This window comes from Dryobates pubescens, chromosome 13 (genome assembly GCF_014839835.1).
Source record: "Dryobates pubescens isolate bDryPub1 chromosome 13, bDryPub1.pri, whole genome shotgun sequence".
Taxonomy (NCBI): Eukaryota; Metazoa; Chordata; class Aves; order Piciformes; family Picidae; genus Dryobates; species Dryobates pubescens.
Window position 1 is genome coordinate 28626574 of NC_071624.1, and position 15642 is coordinate 28642215.

The 15642-nt window shown below is 43.7% G+C and overlaps 1 protein-coding gene across 1 annotated transcript in view; it reads right to left on the minus strand.

Moving 5' to 3' along the window:
- Nucleotides 1-10458, minus strand: part of CRCP (CGRP receptor component) — a 45196-nt gene extending 34738 nt beyond the window's left edge. The window contains exons 1-3 of the mRNA XM_009903371.2: nucleotides 10364-10458; nucleotides 8165-8259; nucleotides 3815-3872 (exon numbers count right to left, since the gene is read on the minus strand). Coding sequence (XP_009901673.2) covers nucleotides 3815-3872; nucleotides 8165-8259; nucleotides 10364-10372 — 162 coding nt within the window. The 5' untranslated portion in view covers nucleotides 10373-10458. The remainder of the gene's footprint in view (nucleotides 1-3814; nucleotides 3873-8164; nucleotides 8260-10363) is intronic.
- Between the last annotated feature and the right edge of the window lie 5184 nt (nucleotides 10459-15642).

The window sequence follows — 15642 nt, forward strand, 5'->3', positions numbered from 1 at the left end:
CCTCTTGTTCTGGGTGCCTGGGAGAAGAGACCAGCCCCCATCTGTCTACAACCTCCCTTCAGGTAGTTGTAGAGAGCAAGAAGGTCTCCCCTGAGCTTCCTCTTCTCCAGGCTAAGCAACCCCAGCTCCCTCAGCCTCTCCTCATAGGGCTTGTGCTCCAAACCCCTCACCAACTTTGTTGCCCTTCTCTGGACATGCTACAGCAAGTCAACATCTTTCCTAAACTGAGGGGCCCAGAACTGCACACAGGACTCAAGGTGTGGCCTCACCAGTGCTGAGTACAGGGGCAGAATGACCTCCCTGCTCCTGCTGGCTACACTGTTCCTGATACAGGCCAGGATACCATTGGCCCTCTTGGCCACCTGGGCACATTGCAGGCTCATGTTCAGCCTACCATCAACCACTACCCCCAGGTCCCTATCACTGCGGGGGAAAAAAAGAAGATAGAATGTTGAAATCCTTTAACACCTTCCCATTTTCCAGGAGACTACTTCACATTATTATTCAACAATATTGTTGTTGAATAATTATTGTTCAGCTAAAACAGCCAACCTGCCAGGCTGGTTATGCAGAGGTTAAAAGCTCTCTGAGAGAGAAATCTAGTTTAAAAAGAAAACCCAGCACAGAATTGCCATCTACTCTTCCATTCAGAGAGAAGAACATGGGCCCAATTTGTTCATTACAAATGATGATGCTCACTCTTCAAACCCAGCACAGTTCAGCACTATGAGGAGAGACTGAGGGAGCTGGGGTTGCTTAGCCTGGAGAAGAGGAGACTCAGGGGTGACCTTATTGCTCTCTACAACTACCTGAAGGGAGGTTGTAGACAAGCAGAGGTTGGTCACTTCTCCCAGGCAACCAGCACCAGAACAAGAGGACACAGTCTCAAGCTGCACCAGGGGAGGTTTAGGATGGAGATTAGGAAGAAGTTCTACACAGAGAGAGTGATTACCCATTGGAATGGGCTGCCTGAGGAGGTGGTGGAGTCACCATCACTGGAGGTGTTTAGGAGGAGACTTGATAGGGTGCTTGGTTGCATGGTTTAGTTGATTAGGTGGTGTTGGATGATAGGTTGGGACTCGATGATCTTGAAGGTCTCTTCCAACCTGGTTTGTTCTAATTCTAAAGCTTGGACCACTGTCATGGTCAGATCAACATCACTGCCTGGGCTTTTTTTGTTTCCTCCTCTGTGAGTCACTGAGCCAGGAACAACATATGTTAAAGATTAAAACAGGAGGTCAAGATAGCTGCAATGTGTACAGTGCTTTACCCTCTGGGATGGGAATTAGAATTTCATGCTCCTTTTGTTGCTATTGTTGTTTGAAAATAAATCCTGGCACCCAGTCTGGAAGGGACAAATATAAACAATGACAGCAAGCTATGCATGAGGACTTAGAGAAGAGCAAAAAGATCACAACATAAATTTGCCTTTTCAGGTTACATATGATTTTAGCAACACTGATTTATTGTTTGCATACAACTGAAGGCAAAGAATTTGAGAGCACGAAAGCAGAAAGCTGGAAGGGCTAAAAAGCAACAGCTAGCAAATAAAAGTGTCCCCTCACAGCAGCTATCAAAAGCCTATGACAAATAAAAGTGTCCCCTCACAGCAGCTATCAAAAGCCTATCAGGTAAATTTGACTCCATTCCATGGACAGGCAGCACTGAGGGCATCAAGGCAAGTCTGAGACATCAAAACCATTTCAGCAAGGGACAGCCAGAGGCATGGCTGTTTGGCACCTCGTTTATAAAGCCTTTCAAGCAACAAGATTGATTTGCCTACATTATATAAAGTGGTCAAGAAGTTTTCATCATCATTTATGTCTGATTCAGCTCTAAGAGCAATTCAAAAGCTTTTGAGCGTCAGGAGCAACTTCAGTGAAAAGAGAATCAAGGCAATTTTCGACCTAGTGTTCACTTCTCTGTAGGTTGCCCCTCAGCCATCAAGGGCAGTGAATGGACTTGTCTGCATGAAATCTGTACATGGATAATCTTCTCCCTGCTGCCATCAGAGAAGAAATTGCTGGTAGCCTCCCAGCTCTGCATTCCTTTGTACTCAGAGGTGCTCAGAGAAGACAGAGGTTTTATCTATCCAAAGACTGCACTGCTACAACCTCTTTTCCCTTGTCCTCACCAAAACCCACAACAATTCAAGACAGCAGTTGAAGAGAAGATCATTTTCTGTCTCTTTCTTTCACTAACATAAATGGCCTGTACTTTCCTAGCAGTTATTGAGCTCAAAAGACTTTGATGTGCTTTAATGAAAGTAAATGTACTGCAATTTTGGGGAGGCTTAACTTAGCAGTGTTAACACTCCAGTCAACTTAGATTACTGTAATACCAGTTTTGGACAAACTTGCCCTGGGAATTACAGAGGGACCACAATGGAACAGAAGCAACTGCATCCAAGGTATTTTCATGGTAGCACAAATTCACTCCCAGTCCCCAAATGTATGAAGACTACATTTTGCACAATGGTTTTACTCATTAGAGAAGGGTTGTGTTATTAATCATGAGCTGACATGGAACTCAAATCTCCTATCTGTATTCTCTTCAGTTTTAGCAGTGAGTTTCATCCACTTTTGGCATTATAAACCTTGGGATATCTAGAGCACAACACTCTGCAGAAGCCTGACTTTGAACAGAAAGGCCCAGATTTCTCATACTTGCCTTCATATATGACACAGGGTGTAAAATACTTCCAGTACCTTATGGCTAGGTAGGACAATGAGGAGCTATGTAGGATAATGGAGAAGACAGACAAAAACCAATCACCTGAGAGCAGCAAAAGATTACTATATTTACAGGAGAAGAGGGAAATAAAGGCAGAACATGGCCTACAGAGGAATGTGATACATCTGTGTCTAAGCTCTTGAAGCAAACAAAAGCATACCTCCACTTACAAGTAACTCCTAAGCAAAACTCGTAAAGCCTTGCTGCTCTTGCTTGGGTTGCTGACTGACATTGATCCCCTCAGTCACAACACACACTATTAATTGCACCGCTAAAAGCACTCTTTTATGAGATGCTTTCAGCATTAGAATGTCTGCTCCTTGGCTGTGAAAGGAAAATAGTTCCACTGGCACCTCTTTTATCTTCCCCCTATTTTGCAGGCAAAATGTGATCCTATTACTGTATAGTTTGGTTTCAGGGCAAGACTACAACCAGATGTTCCTAATGCAAAAGATCTTTATTAAAAGAATATCCTTATTATAATAACCTCTTTATTACCACCAGATTTTGTATTCCTAAGGAGATTCTTCAAGGAACATAATCATCTATTTAACAGTGATCCCTCTTTATATCAGCATTACGCTTCACAGATTGACACTTCCCATCAGAAAGTCTCTTTCTATCCATTTCTCATTCTCCACCACTGCTCCAAATTCCTTCTCAGTCATTACTGATAGGCTCCCTTTCAGCTTCTCTGGGTTTGCTATAATATCAAAGCCTGCCATGGAAACAGCCAGGTCATCACAGCTGTCAGGAAGCAAAGCCCTCAGTTACAGAGCAGCCACAAAAAGACTCAGGTTAAATACATTCTCACTCATGGTACCCTAACTAACCTTTAATGACTGCATCTGGCATTCACACTGTGTGACACCGAAGCAAACAGAGGTGGAGAATCTGCCTGAGAGAAAGATGGGCAAGTCTCAAAGGGAGGAAGCAGAGTGGATCTGAAGCCATGAACGTAAAGACTTGCACAAAGGGATACATTCAATCACTGACCAGGAGAAAGTAATTATTCAGTTGAGGCCCAAGGTTAAAACTGCTTTCATTTAAGCTTAGAAGAGCCAGGAGCAGTGTTACTTACCAGCTGTATTTCAACTGCTGTCACAGGCCTGTGGTTAAGCAACTGGAGCTTTTCTGCTCTGTTTAAAAGCAAAGCATAAACCAATCCATATTATTATTATTTAATTGAGGATCCCCCCCAAAAGGCTGGCAAGAGGCAAATACATTCCTGATGGTTTAGTTTCTGACTGGGTTTGCAGCTGTGGTTTAATTGCCATGATAATTTGGGGTGTTTTAAATGCAGTACTTCTTGTGTGTGTTCTCACCTCTAGCCTGAGGGGGCAAGGCAGACAACCTTAGGGCATTACTGTGCAAGCATTAATTAACAGGCACTGCTGCTTTGGTACAGAAGTGCTAAATGACTTATCAAAGGTCACAGATTCTTTGGCTGTAAAATCACAACCACTGGAACAACTCTCATACCTAGGAACCTCCAATCCAGCAGACAAATGGCAAGAACTTGGTTTATTCTTTGCAAAGGCAGCATTCAAAACCCCAACCAGTCTGACCCCCCATGGTCACACAGACTCAGTCTGACCCCCCATGGTCACACAGACTCAGTCTGACCCCACACAGGTTAAGCTAGTGTATTTTTTCCATACTTCTAACATGCTGAAGCCATACTTTTACACATGGATCTTTGGGCAAAAATAATTCTATCTTCATCTCTGTTCTCATGCAAATCCTCCCCTGCTGTGTTTGTGCAACTGCTGAGCACCATACAGCAAACCCTGAGGAGGACTCTGAGGACAACCAACCACTTCCCTGAGTATTTTTGACCTGATTTGCTGCACAGCCCCACGAAGACTGGCATGAACACAAGTAGCAAGGTAGCAAAGATACATAAAATGCCATAAAAAACCCCCACATGACCCTCAGTCAGTACCTGAGTTATAGAGGTGTGGTCAGTTAGAATCACAGAAATGACCTTTAAGAGCATTGAGTCCAACTGTTAACTCAGCACAGCCAAGTCCATGGCAGGGAGGTTGGAGTAGATGATCTCTAAGGTCCCTTCCAACCTAAGCCATTCTATGATTCAGACAAATACCTTGATACCTTGTGGATACACTGGATACTAGTAGGGGTAGAGAGGCTTCTCCTGCAGTAGAGAACAATAACACTTTATCCTTTCTCCTCTGTGTAGAAAACACTCAGCTGTGAAGACTGTTTAAGAAATACCACACATGCAAGGCACAAAGAAGTTACCTCTGCTTAGGTCAGCAGTTCTTCCTGCTGTCTGCACAGAATACAGATATGTCCTCCAAGTACATGAGCTGAGACCAACTCAGGGGACCCTTTTGATGTCCTCTCTGAATGCAATTTCTGCCCTTCCTACTCACAACAAATGGAGTGAACAAAAGGCTACTCCTCCTGGCATCCCTTTGAAGCAAACAGTCACAAAATGCCTCTGAAGTTCAACTTGGCAACAGAAATCTGGATGGCTCAGCCCTCAGCACTGCAGTGAGCAGTGTATCACTGCATGCAGTGTGAGCTGGAGTTCAGCACCCACTGACTTTTTCTAACACTGATACCTAAACCTGACTGTGAAGATCAGAGGCTCTGTGCCCCTGGGACTTCTGGTCCACACACTCACAAACCATCATCTGAATGGGCCCAGTTCCATCAGAATAACTTTCAGGAAGGCAAACACTGCAAGCCTCAACTCTGCCTGACTGTCACTGCTGACTGCATGGGTACAGGCAAGATAAATCTGAATTTAGTTCATGCTCCATTACACCCAAAACTAAACCAATCAAATCCATCTTTACCCTTCCTACAGCCTGCATGTTCACACTCAGCTCATTCATCTGAACAGAAGGCAAAGAGTACCTTCAGCTTAACTGCCCCCCAGAAGTAACTCTCTTTTCTCTGGACTGCATGGATTTCAGTGCCACTGTTTGGAAGATAAGGGCTGCTCCTTCAATAGAAGAATACATCTGAGAGATGAGTGACAGCTGAAAGCTATATTCTCACAGAAAGCAAGATTCCACTAATCAGAGTTAATCATCTGCTGCTCACTATTACAGGAGAAATCCCCAAATGGCAGCTGCTGCTGGGAGGTTGAGCAGTGCCTCCCCACTCCTAGGTCACATCCAGCAGTGGATGAGACCCAGCTAGAGCCAAGATCAGCATTTCCAGCTGAGGGCAAAGTGACCTTGAGTGTGCTTTGGGAAATCTCAGGCTGTGGCACAAAAAATGCATGCAGTTGTGGGAGAAGAAAATGGATCTGAGCTCTGTGTTTGAGGGGAGAGTGTGTATTAGGCAACAAAAATTGAGCAACTCTGCCACAGATCAAAGGGTTAATTTCCAATCAATTAAGAAGCCTTTTAAAAGACAATTAAATGCTGCTATTGTTAAACTAACACCATCCTGACTTTGGTGTTGAATATCCACTTTGAAAGCTCTGGGGGGAAACAAAAGCAACAAGTAAAATCATTCAGCCTTTAATATTGCAGAGGCTTCTATTTGTTGTAGGTTTTGGCAGCAGTAAGGGAAAATACTTTCTAGAAGTACTACTGATTTTCAGCTCAACACCTCCTTCAATGTGTGGATTTAAAGGCTGAAATGATAATAATATGCAGGGACTGGAAATTTGATTATTTCAAAATCAGACCTCAGACTTACAGTAACAGGAAGAAACACAAGTGGAGCTGATTTCCATTTCACCAGAATTACCAAGCACAAGCTTCATAAATATTCTTTTCATGCAACACCATCCACACTAACTCATGAAGTATGCAGCCATTCCAGGGACTAAAAATGGAAAATGAGCTGCTAGTGCCATACTGTACTTCCAAGTACAACACAGCTTACTGTACTGGAGCCCTGGACAAAGCTGGAGGCCTCAACAAGGTACTAATGAAATCCACTCAGATGTCAGTTCAGAGCTTCACATTGGAAAAGAAAGGAAAAAAACCAACCAAACCTTGCTTCTATATTTTCTGTTTTACCACAATAACTGATGACAAGGGAAAAAACCAACCCTGTGCATTGCCATTCCTTACTGACAGGAACACTGAAACAGATGTTGAAATGTCTTTGAAGAGAGACACTGGAAGAGGTTGCCCAGGAAAGTCGTGGATGTCCCCTCCCTGGAGGTGTTCAAAGCCAGGTTGGGCAGAGCCTTGAGCAACCTGGGCTAGTGGAAGGTGTTCCTAGATGTTCTTTAAGGTCCCTTCCAACCCAACCCATTCTATACTTCTATGAATTTGCTCCATTTAGCAATGACTCTCAAAGATTTTGATTGTCTGTACATTAGTATTTGTCTGTACATTAGTATTTGCTTATCAAATTTGCCCTTCAGGAAAGATGCATTTTATTTCTGCCTGTATGAGAAAAAGCAGATGGGGATCAGCAGAAAAGGTATGCAGGCTGGTCTGTTAACCTAGTATTTGGAATAGGAAACAATAGCAATAGCAGAGAGGAAAGATCTGAGGTGATTTTACAGACCCTGCACCATTTGCCAGCACGACTCTCAACCAGCTCCAACTGGAGCCAGAACATCTCAGGACATCTTGTGCAGCCTCATGAGTAATGAATTCTGCATGGTTGGTAGTGCAGGTCTGTGGAAGGAGGGCAGGAAAAAGGAGAATTCACTTGATTAAAAGCTCCACTCTTGAAATGAATATGCTTCAATTCTTGCTGCTTCTCTGCAGAGCACCTGGTCTTCCTGAGCTGCTTTGAAATCCTCACATACAACTAGCACGACCTAGTGCCGCAGTGCTGCAATAGCAGGCTGGGCAAAGCTCAGCACATCACCTAGCCTCCACCAGGTTTTTAGGTAAGAGATGCAAATCCTGGGGTTCTGAGGCTCACACAAAAACTTAACTGTAGAATAACATTTTAGTTACTTCTTACCTTCCTTCTTTTTTGCCTCTTTTTCCTTACCTTTCCTTCCTTTCTTTTTTGCCTCTCAGGAATGTCCACTTTTGCTTAAGGAAGGTCATAAAAATAAGATTGCTAATAAACTGTGCTTGGGTTGGGTGTCTGGGTTTTTTTTCCCCCCCCTCTTCCTGTGTTCAAAACTCAATTATAAATTACAACTTCTTCCTCTGAAACCATTTTGTGAGCTCTGCTTTGTGGACCACATGCAACCGTGCCAAAAGCCAAAATACTGACAAGAATCTGCTTAGGAAATGCATTGGGAAACACAGGAAGTACCTTGGTAAACAAAGGGAATATTCATCCACGTGGGGGTGTCAGCAAGGGCAGGGAAAGATGTTTGCAGGAGCATTTAAATAATGGCAGACAACATTTTAAATGCATTGATCAAAACCAGCCAAGGTCAGATGCTCCCACTGCGTGCAGAGGGAGCAGCTTTTCAACACTGCCCTGAGTTTGTACATTTGTCCAAAGGCACAGTTCTACTTACTTGGTTAGCTTATGGCCTTTCATTGCTACAAGGAAATCCCTCACAGTCTCTGGACTCTGGTACCTACAGGGTGTTTTTGAGATGTACTTCAGGGTCTGCAAAAAGATGGAAATGAAGCACACATTACTTCACACTCAATTATTTGCTTCATCAGCTGTGTCTGAAACGAGCTGAGTTGGGAAAGCCTCCTCAGTGCCACTCAGAAAAATGGCAAAAGGGAATTCAGGTTTTGAGGGCTGCCTTTTTACTTCTGTGAACAGTGGGAAGTGCTGACGCAAATGACATCACCCGTGGCATTTGCAGGGGTAAAAAAAGGAGCTGGGAGATCAGCATGGCAAACAAGAAAGCATGCAGATGTATTTTGAGGCTATTGCTATTAAAATCTGTTCTCATTTTAAAATGCTAAGGAAAGAAAAATCAGACTTCAACGCCACAGGATAATTCATCCTTCTTAACAGTGTGGTGAGGAAATGTGCATCACTGGAATCCTTAAGGACCAGTTTCACTCAACTACTGAGAAATGCATCTGAAAGCACAACAAAGGGGGCAGGTAACTCTTGTAAGCCCTGTCTGACCTTTTCAGATCAAATTTGAGGTCTTGGGAGACAGGTTGGACTTGATGATCTTTGAGGTCTTTTCCAACCTTATTGATTCTATGCAATGAAGTTCTTCACCTGTAACAACTGCTATGAGATCACCATACTGCCACGCAACAAAATCATTTACTAGGACTAATTTCTTTTCTAGTTTAGTCTTTTGGGGCAATTTCAAATAAATGGAGATGCCAGAAATACAGCAAAACCTAGCTCCAGTTCAGCAAGCTCTTTCAGGACCAGTGGCTAAAAGCCTGCAGAGAGCTTGTGAAGACATACCCAGCATGAACAAAGGCAACCCTCTGAGATCAAAGTCTGGTTTTTCTGTCAAATATGAAGAAAATCTACCCAGAGCTGACACCAGCTTCACTCCATGCCCAGAACAGAGCATCCTAGAGGTATTTAGCATCTAGCACTATTACAAAGCAATGAGAGCTTTAAGGTGACAAAATGCACTTAGGGGATTTGGGTTTTTCCCCTGACAAAATAAACTGGCAGGACCTTGCTCAGCTGTTTCAAAGAGGTACAGGAAGAGGCTGTTGTCTCCAGCAAGATCTAAATTAGCTATTTTTTTTTTCCTTTGGTAAGCCCCTGTTTTGTTGACTATGTGGCTGAGGAATTACAACTCCAGACCTCCTCAAACAAAGCCAGAACTAAAACAAAAACAGAGCCTAGGCCAAATCTTATTCACATGAGCAGTTTCTCTGCTCAACAGGATTTCTCATGCAAGCAAGGCAAACTGCTTTCAGCTTTGCTGCCAGTCCTGGTGCTGCTCATGCAATTCTGACACAGACACAATGGGTCACACTGCAAGCTGCTAATTTGAGAGCCTTCAAATGTTATTATTTGTAATTACATGATATTAAAAGTTCTTCCTACCACTAAATGAAACATTTCATATCAAGCTGGTATTGGTCTATTAATTGGTATACTGTTATAGCAATACCAATCACTGGTACATGTGATTTTTGTTTTCTTTGGACAAAAAAAACACCCCAACAACCCAAACCAACCTCATTTTAGCTGGAAATGATGAATTTAATTCTGTTAATACAAGAAATACCACATGTGATCAGTGCCTCAGCTTTGAAATCATGATTGCATGGAATCATCAATTCATTAGATGATAACAAGTTTGGCCTGGCTCTTAAAAGGGCAGAGTATTTGGAATGAAAAAAAGAAACCCCCATAAAACTCAACAATTCAAAGAGGGTGTTTTTTTTTCCCCCCCCCTGCTCCTTTTGTGATGAGTTTTAATAAGAGCAGCTGCATGCCTCTGCCCTGTCAGCACAGCAAGCCCACAACATGAAGAAACTGACCACAGAGAAGTGGCAAATAAAACAGTTCACTGTGGGTTTTTCATAGCGAGAAATTTGATACAAAGTTCTTCACAGACAGACCTAAGGAGGGGAGCTGCAGTCCCCCAGCCTACAGACCTAAGGAGGGGAGCTGCAGTCCCTCACCCTACAGACCTAAGGAGGGGAGCTGCAGTCCCCCAGCCTACAGACCTAAGGAGGGGAGCTGCAGTCCCCCACCCTACAGACCTAAGGAGGGGAATTACTCCAGCCTGGGCTAATTTGCAAAGGAATTTGACAGTGCTACTCACTTCATACATGATTGTGTTCAGGTTCTGCTGGCCAGAGCTCTGCTTGTTTTTTCCACTCTCTTTGCGTTGCTGTTTCAGGTCAGTCAGTAACTGGAACACCTGAGGAGGGGGGCAGGAAATAAACTGATTTAGACCATTTGAGAGTATTCCACCTAAAAATATTCCAGCAGGCAAGGAGAACTGAACAATGCAAAAATCCTATCAACCAAACAACAACCTTCCAACCTAAGCCATTCTATGATTCTACAAACAATACAGTAGCCACTGCAAGGGAAAAATAGGAACCTTCTGAACTAGATTTTCTTCACAATTGTTTTTTTAACAACAAATCAAGTGGGGGGTGGTGTTGTAAATCACCTCCAGGCCTTCCCCATTGCCACTGGTAAATTTCAGCTTCCAAAAGAAATATACAAGTGTCTGCTGACAGCTTCAAACTGCTGGTTTCAAACCAGAACACACTGAAACGTACCTCGAAGTTGCTCAGCAAAGCAGCATTTGCATCTTTTCTGGAAGGAAAGACAAAAACAATGAATTGATGTTTCACCCAAAAATCTTCTTGGCTGAGTCACACACACTCTACAAGAGCAGACACAACCTACTGAAGAACTTCTTCCTAAGACCCAGTCTAAACCTACTCTCCCTCAGCTTAAAACCATTCCCCTTTGTTCTACTGCTAGACTCCCTCATGAAAAGTCCCTCTCCAGCCTTCCTGCAGGATGCCTTCCTCGGATCACCTTTGTGGCCCTCCTCCAGACTCGCTCCAACAGTTCTGTGTCCTTCTTATGATGGAGACACTAGGACTGGACACAGTATTCAAGGTGTGAGTCTCACAAGAGCAGAGCAAAGGGACAGAATCATCTCTCTTGCTCTGCTGGCCACACTCCTCTTGATGAAGCCCAGGCTATGATTTGCCTTGTGGGCTGCACGAGCGCACTGCCAGCTCACGGTGCTTCTCATCAGTCGATACACCCAAGTCTCTTTCTTCAGAGCTACTCTCAACCCCCTCTGCATCCAGCCCGGATTTGTGCCTAGGAATGGCCTGATCCAGCTGCAGGACCTCACACTTTGACTTGTTGAACCTCATGGAGTTGGCACTGGCCCACTTCTCAAGCCTGTTAAGATCCTTCTGGATGGCATCCCTGCCCTCAAGTGAGTCCAGTGCACCACACAGCTTGGTGCCTGAGTGCACGGAGGCTCAGATGTAATTAGATTGATCACACCTCTCCTCCTGCCAGATATTAGAATTTTATATATCTCAGTTTTAAAAAAAGGGATAAAAACTGATGCAGAACATCCCATACTCCCCAAACACCACATTCTGCTGAGCAGTCAGCAGCCACACCAACAGAAAGTCTCCACACAAAAGGAAAATGAAAAAGGCCTCTCAGGTCTGCACACCAGCTTAGGCGGAGGGGGGGGGAAAGAGACAAAAAAGAAGGGGGGGAGCAAAAAAAAGGTACAATGCATTGTTAAGCACCACCAACTGTTTGAATAGAACTGTCAGGTTCATCACTTTCAAACGAGTCAAACACATCCACAAACTTCCACAGGTTCTATCATTGTTTTTACATGAAAAGGACCTCCTGAAATACGCTGAGATGAACTCCAACTTCCATTTCGCTGAGCCCAGTGAAACTTCAGCGAGTGAGCTCACATGAGCATTAGTTTTCATTCATGTTTCACAAACCATATAGCTTTTGTTGGGTAGGTAAATGCAATTCTTCAGAATGTTTGCATTCAGGCTATCCCTACAGAAATCCCTCTGGATCAAAGACATTCTTTGTTTGAAATAATAATGGTATAGAAGAGTTACATAGGGAATTACTCTGCTAAGTGAGTGAAAGGGTCATATAGAGTCAATACATTGCTATGTATGGATGATGGGAGAGGAACCTATCAGCAGTCAAATTAGTCAAGCCAATTGGTTCTTTCATTCAAAACCACTTCATTGTTAGGAGAAGATTTTTTTTCTGAGTGATGGACAGCAATGAGTCAACCCCAAATCTTCAACCATTTCTGCTGAGCTGAAATACCAGAATTACAAACTGACAAATAAGTTCAGCTCCAAAAGCTTCTGCAGAACTTAAAAGCAGGAAGAACATTTTCTTGAGTCCTCACTCTCAGGAATCAACTGTCCACTTTAGGTTCAGAAAACAAGGAATTAAAAATGTATGTTGGAACTTTACACCCAGAAAGGGGGAGGTTTGAGACAGGCACTGGAATTTTACACCCAGAAGGGAAGAGGTTTGAGACAGGCACTGGAATTTTACACCCAGAAGAGAAGAGGTTTGAGACAGGCACTGGAATTTTACACCCAGAAAGGAAGAGGTTTGAAACAGGCACTGGAATTTTACACCCAGAAAGGAAGAGGTTTGAAACAGGCACTGGAACTTTACACCCAGAAAGGAAGAGGTTTGAAACAGGCACTGGAATTTTACACCCAGAAAGGAAGAGGTTTGAAACAGGCACTGGAACTTTACACCCAGAAAGGAAGAGGTTTGAAACAGGCACTGGAACTTTACACACAGAAAGGGAGAGGTTTGAAACAGGCACTGGAGTTTCACACCCAGAAGGGAAGAGGTTTGAGACAGGCACTGGAATTTTACACCCAGAAGAGAAGAGGTTTGAAACAGGCACTGGAATTTTACACCCAGAAAGGAAGAGGTTTGAAACAGGCACTGGAATTTTACACCCAGAAAGGAAGAGGTTTAAAACAGGCACTGGAACTTTACACCCAGAAAGGGAGAGGTTTGAAACAGGCACTGGAACTTTACACCCAGAAAGGAAGAGGTTTGAAACAGGCACTGGAGTTTTACACCCAGAAAGGAAGAGGTTTGAAACACCCCTTGGAATTTTTCACCCAGAAAGGGAGAGGTTTGAAACACCCCTTGGAATTTTTCACCCAGAAAGGGAGAGGTTTGAAACACCCCTTGGAATTTTTAATAAGAAAATATCCATGGGAAATTTTATATTCAGAAAGTAACAAAATATCAACCGGAATTTTACAGCCAGAAAGGAAGAAAATAAAAACACACACTGGGATTTATGACTTGGAAACAGTCAGCAGCATGCTTAATTTGTGTGAGATTAAGATTCAAGCAGAAAGGTTAACATAAACTCATGTTAACACCAATGTATAAACACTTTTAGACTGTTTAAATAAGTAATACTTGCCCAAATGTTAATTCAATCCAAGATATCATTGAGGTTTTCTGCCTGTATCAAGAAGTATCTCAGTATATGGCACCACACCTCTGAAAATGTCACCGATGCTTCAGCTTTTTAGATCTACTTCTTAAAATCTGTTACATGTTTCAAGCACAACATCTTCTGGAGGGTTGTTTCATCTACTAACAGATACTTCTGACAGGGTAAGAGCTTAGGAGAGGTTTTCCTAGTTGCAGAGCTTCCTTCTATGGAGGCCATCAGGCAGGAGTTAGGGGATTAAGAAGAGTAAATTCCAACAGCAATTCAAATACAGAATGGAGTAAAGTGTTCCATTCAAATGCAAGGGACACCCACAGCTCAGGACTTCAGCTCCCAGCTCTTCTACCTCTGATGCACCTCCCTATCAGTACTAAAACAGGTAGCACCAGTAAAATAAGTCAGGCTACTCAAGGTAACAAATACCAAGCAGGTATAGGAGCAGCATCACAGATGTATCACTGATAGGAAAATCTATCTCAGCAGGGCAAATGTTATCCTTCCACACATACAACAGCTTGGAGTTGTGGATGTGTTCCACAGTATTCTTCAGTACACAACAGCAGGAACAGCTCCTTTCCCCACAGGCTGCTACTTATGTTAAGACTAACATAACCCAAAACTGTATCTCCATGTCTGTGTCTCTTACGCTTTTGAACTTCATATAGAAAAGATTTAATGATATCATGCAATAGCATAGAAGACTTAATGACCATAAAGCATCCATGGATAACATGAACTGCAGCAGCTCAGCTGACTTCTGTGGATGCTGGCATACATCCCATGGGACTGGCATCCTCTATGCCCCCATTCATCAGAAGCCAGCACTGTGTACACAAATATAACCACACACTGTGATGAGCTCCACATAACTCAGGAGTTTCTGAGCTTCAGCCTAAGTCAAGTTTCGTGCCCAGATGATGCTACAAGGCAGAAACCCACAGTGATGTCAGTGTAGGAAGGCAACAAAACTTGCTGCCTGAGATAGCAACTCAAGGGCTGGCTGGTCTAACTAGGCAAAATCTTGACTTGCTTCTTGTGTTTGCAGCTGCTGGCACATCCCCCTGAAGCCTTCTCCTCCAGCACACTCAGCTGCTGCCTCTACCTGACACCCACAGGAATAACTCACCCAGAAGTTGAAGCTGAGGATTCATGTTTTACCTCTCCAAAGGAGCACAAGGAGGGCAGAGGAGATGGGCGGGGAGAGTGGGGATTCAAGCTAAACCACAGAGCCTTTTGCCCAAACAAACAGAGGCTTCTGCAAGATTCTTCAAGCAAACACAAAACCCTCAGTTTCTCATCAGAACAGCTGAACACTGCTGGTTATAGGCAATTAAAGGCTCGACATAACCCCCATACAGTGCTGGTAGGCAAATAGAATAGAATAGAATAGAATAGAATAGAATAGAATAGAATAGAATAGAATAGAATAGAATAGACCAGACCAGGTTGGAAGAGATCTTTGAGATCATTGAGTCCAACCTCTCACCCAATACCATCTAATTAACTAAACCAGGGCACCAAGCACCCCATCCCGTCTCTTCCTAAACACCTCCAGTGATGGTGACTCCACCACCTCCCTGGGCAGCACATTCCAATGGCCAATCTCTCTTTCTGTGAAGAATTTCTTCCTAACATCCAGCCTAAACCTCCCCTGACACAGCCTGAGACTGTGTCCTCTTGTTCTGGTTCTAGCTGCCTGGGAGAAGAGACCAAACCCCACCTGGCTACAACCTCCCTTCAGGTAGTTGCAGAGGGCAACAAGGTCTCCCCTGAGCCTCCTCTTCTCCAGCTAGAAAGCTATAGAGGGATAAATCCTCACAGAGACATGCTGCAGGTGGTCTGTATAGATAGATACACACACACACTGCACACAGACCATAGATACACACACATATATACACACACTGCACGTTGACAGTACAGAAGTGGGTAGATTCAGATTAGATGTTAGGAAGAAATTCTTCCCCATGAGGGTGGTGAGAGACTGGCACAGGTTGCCCAGAGAGCTGGTGGAAGCCTCATCCCTGGAGGTTTTGAAGGCCAGGCTGGATGTGGCTGTGAGCAACCTGCTC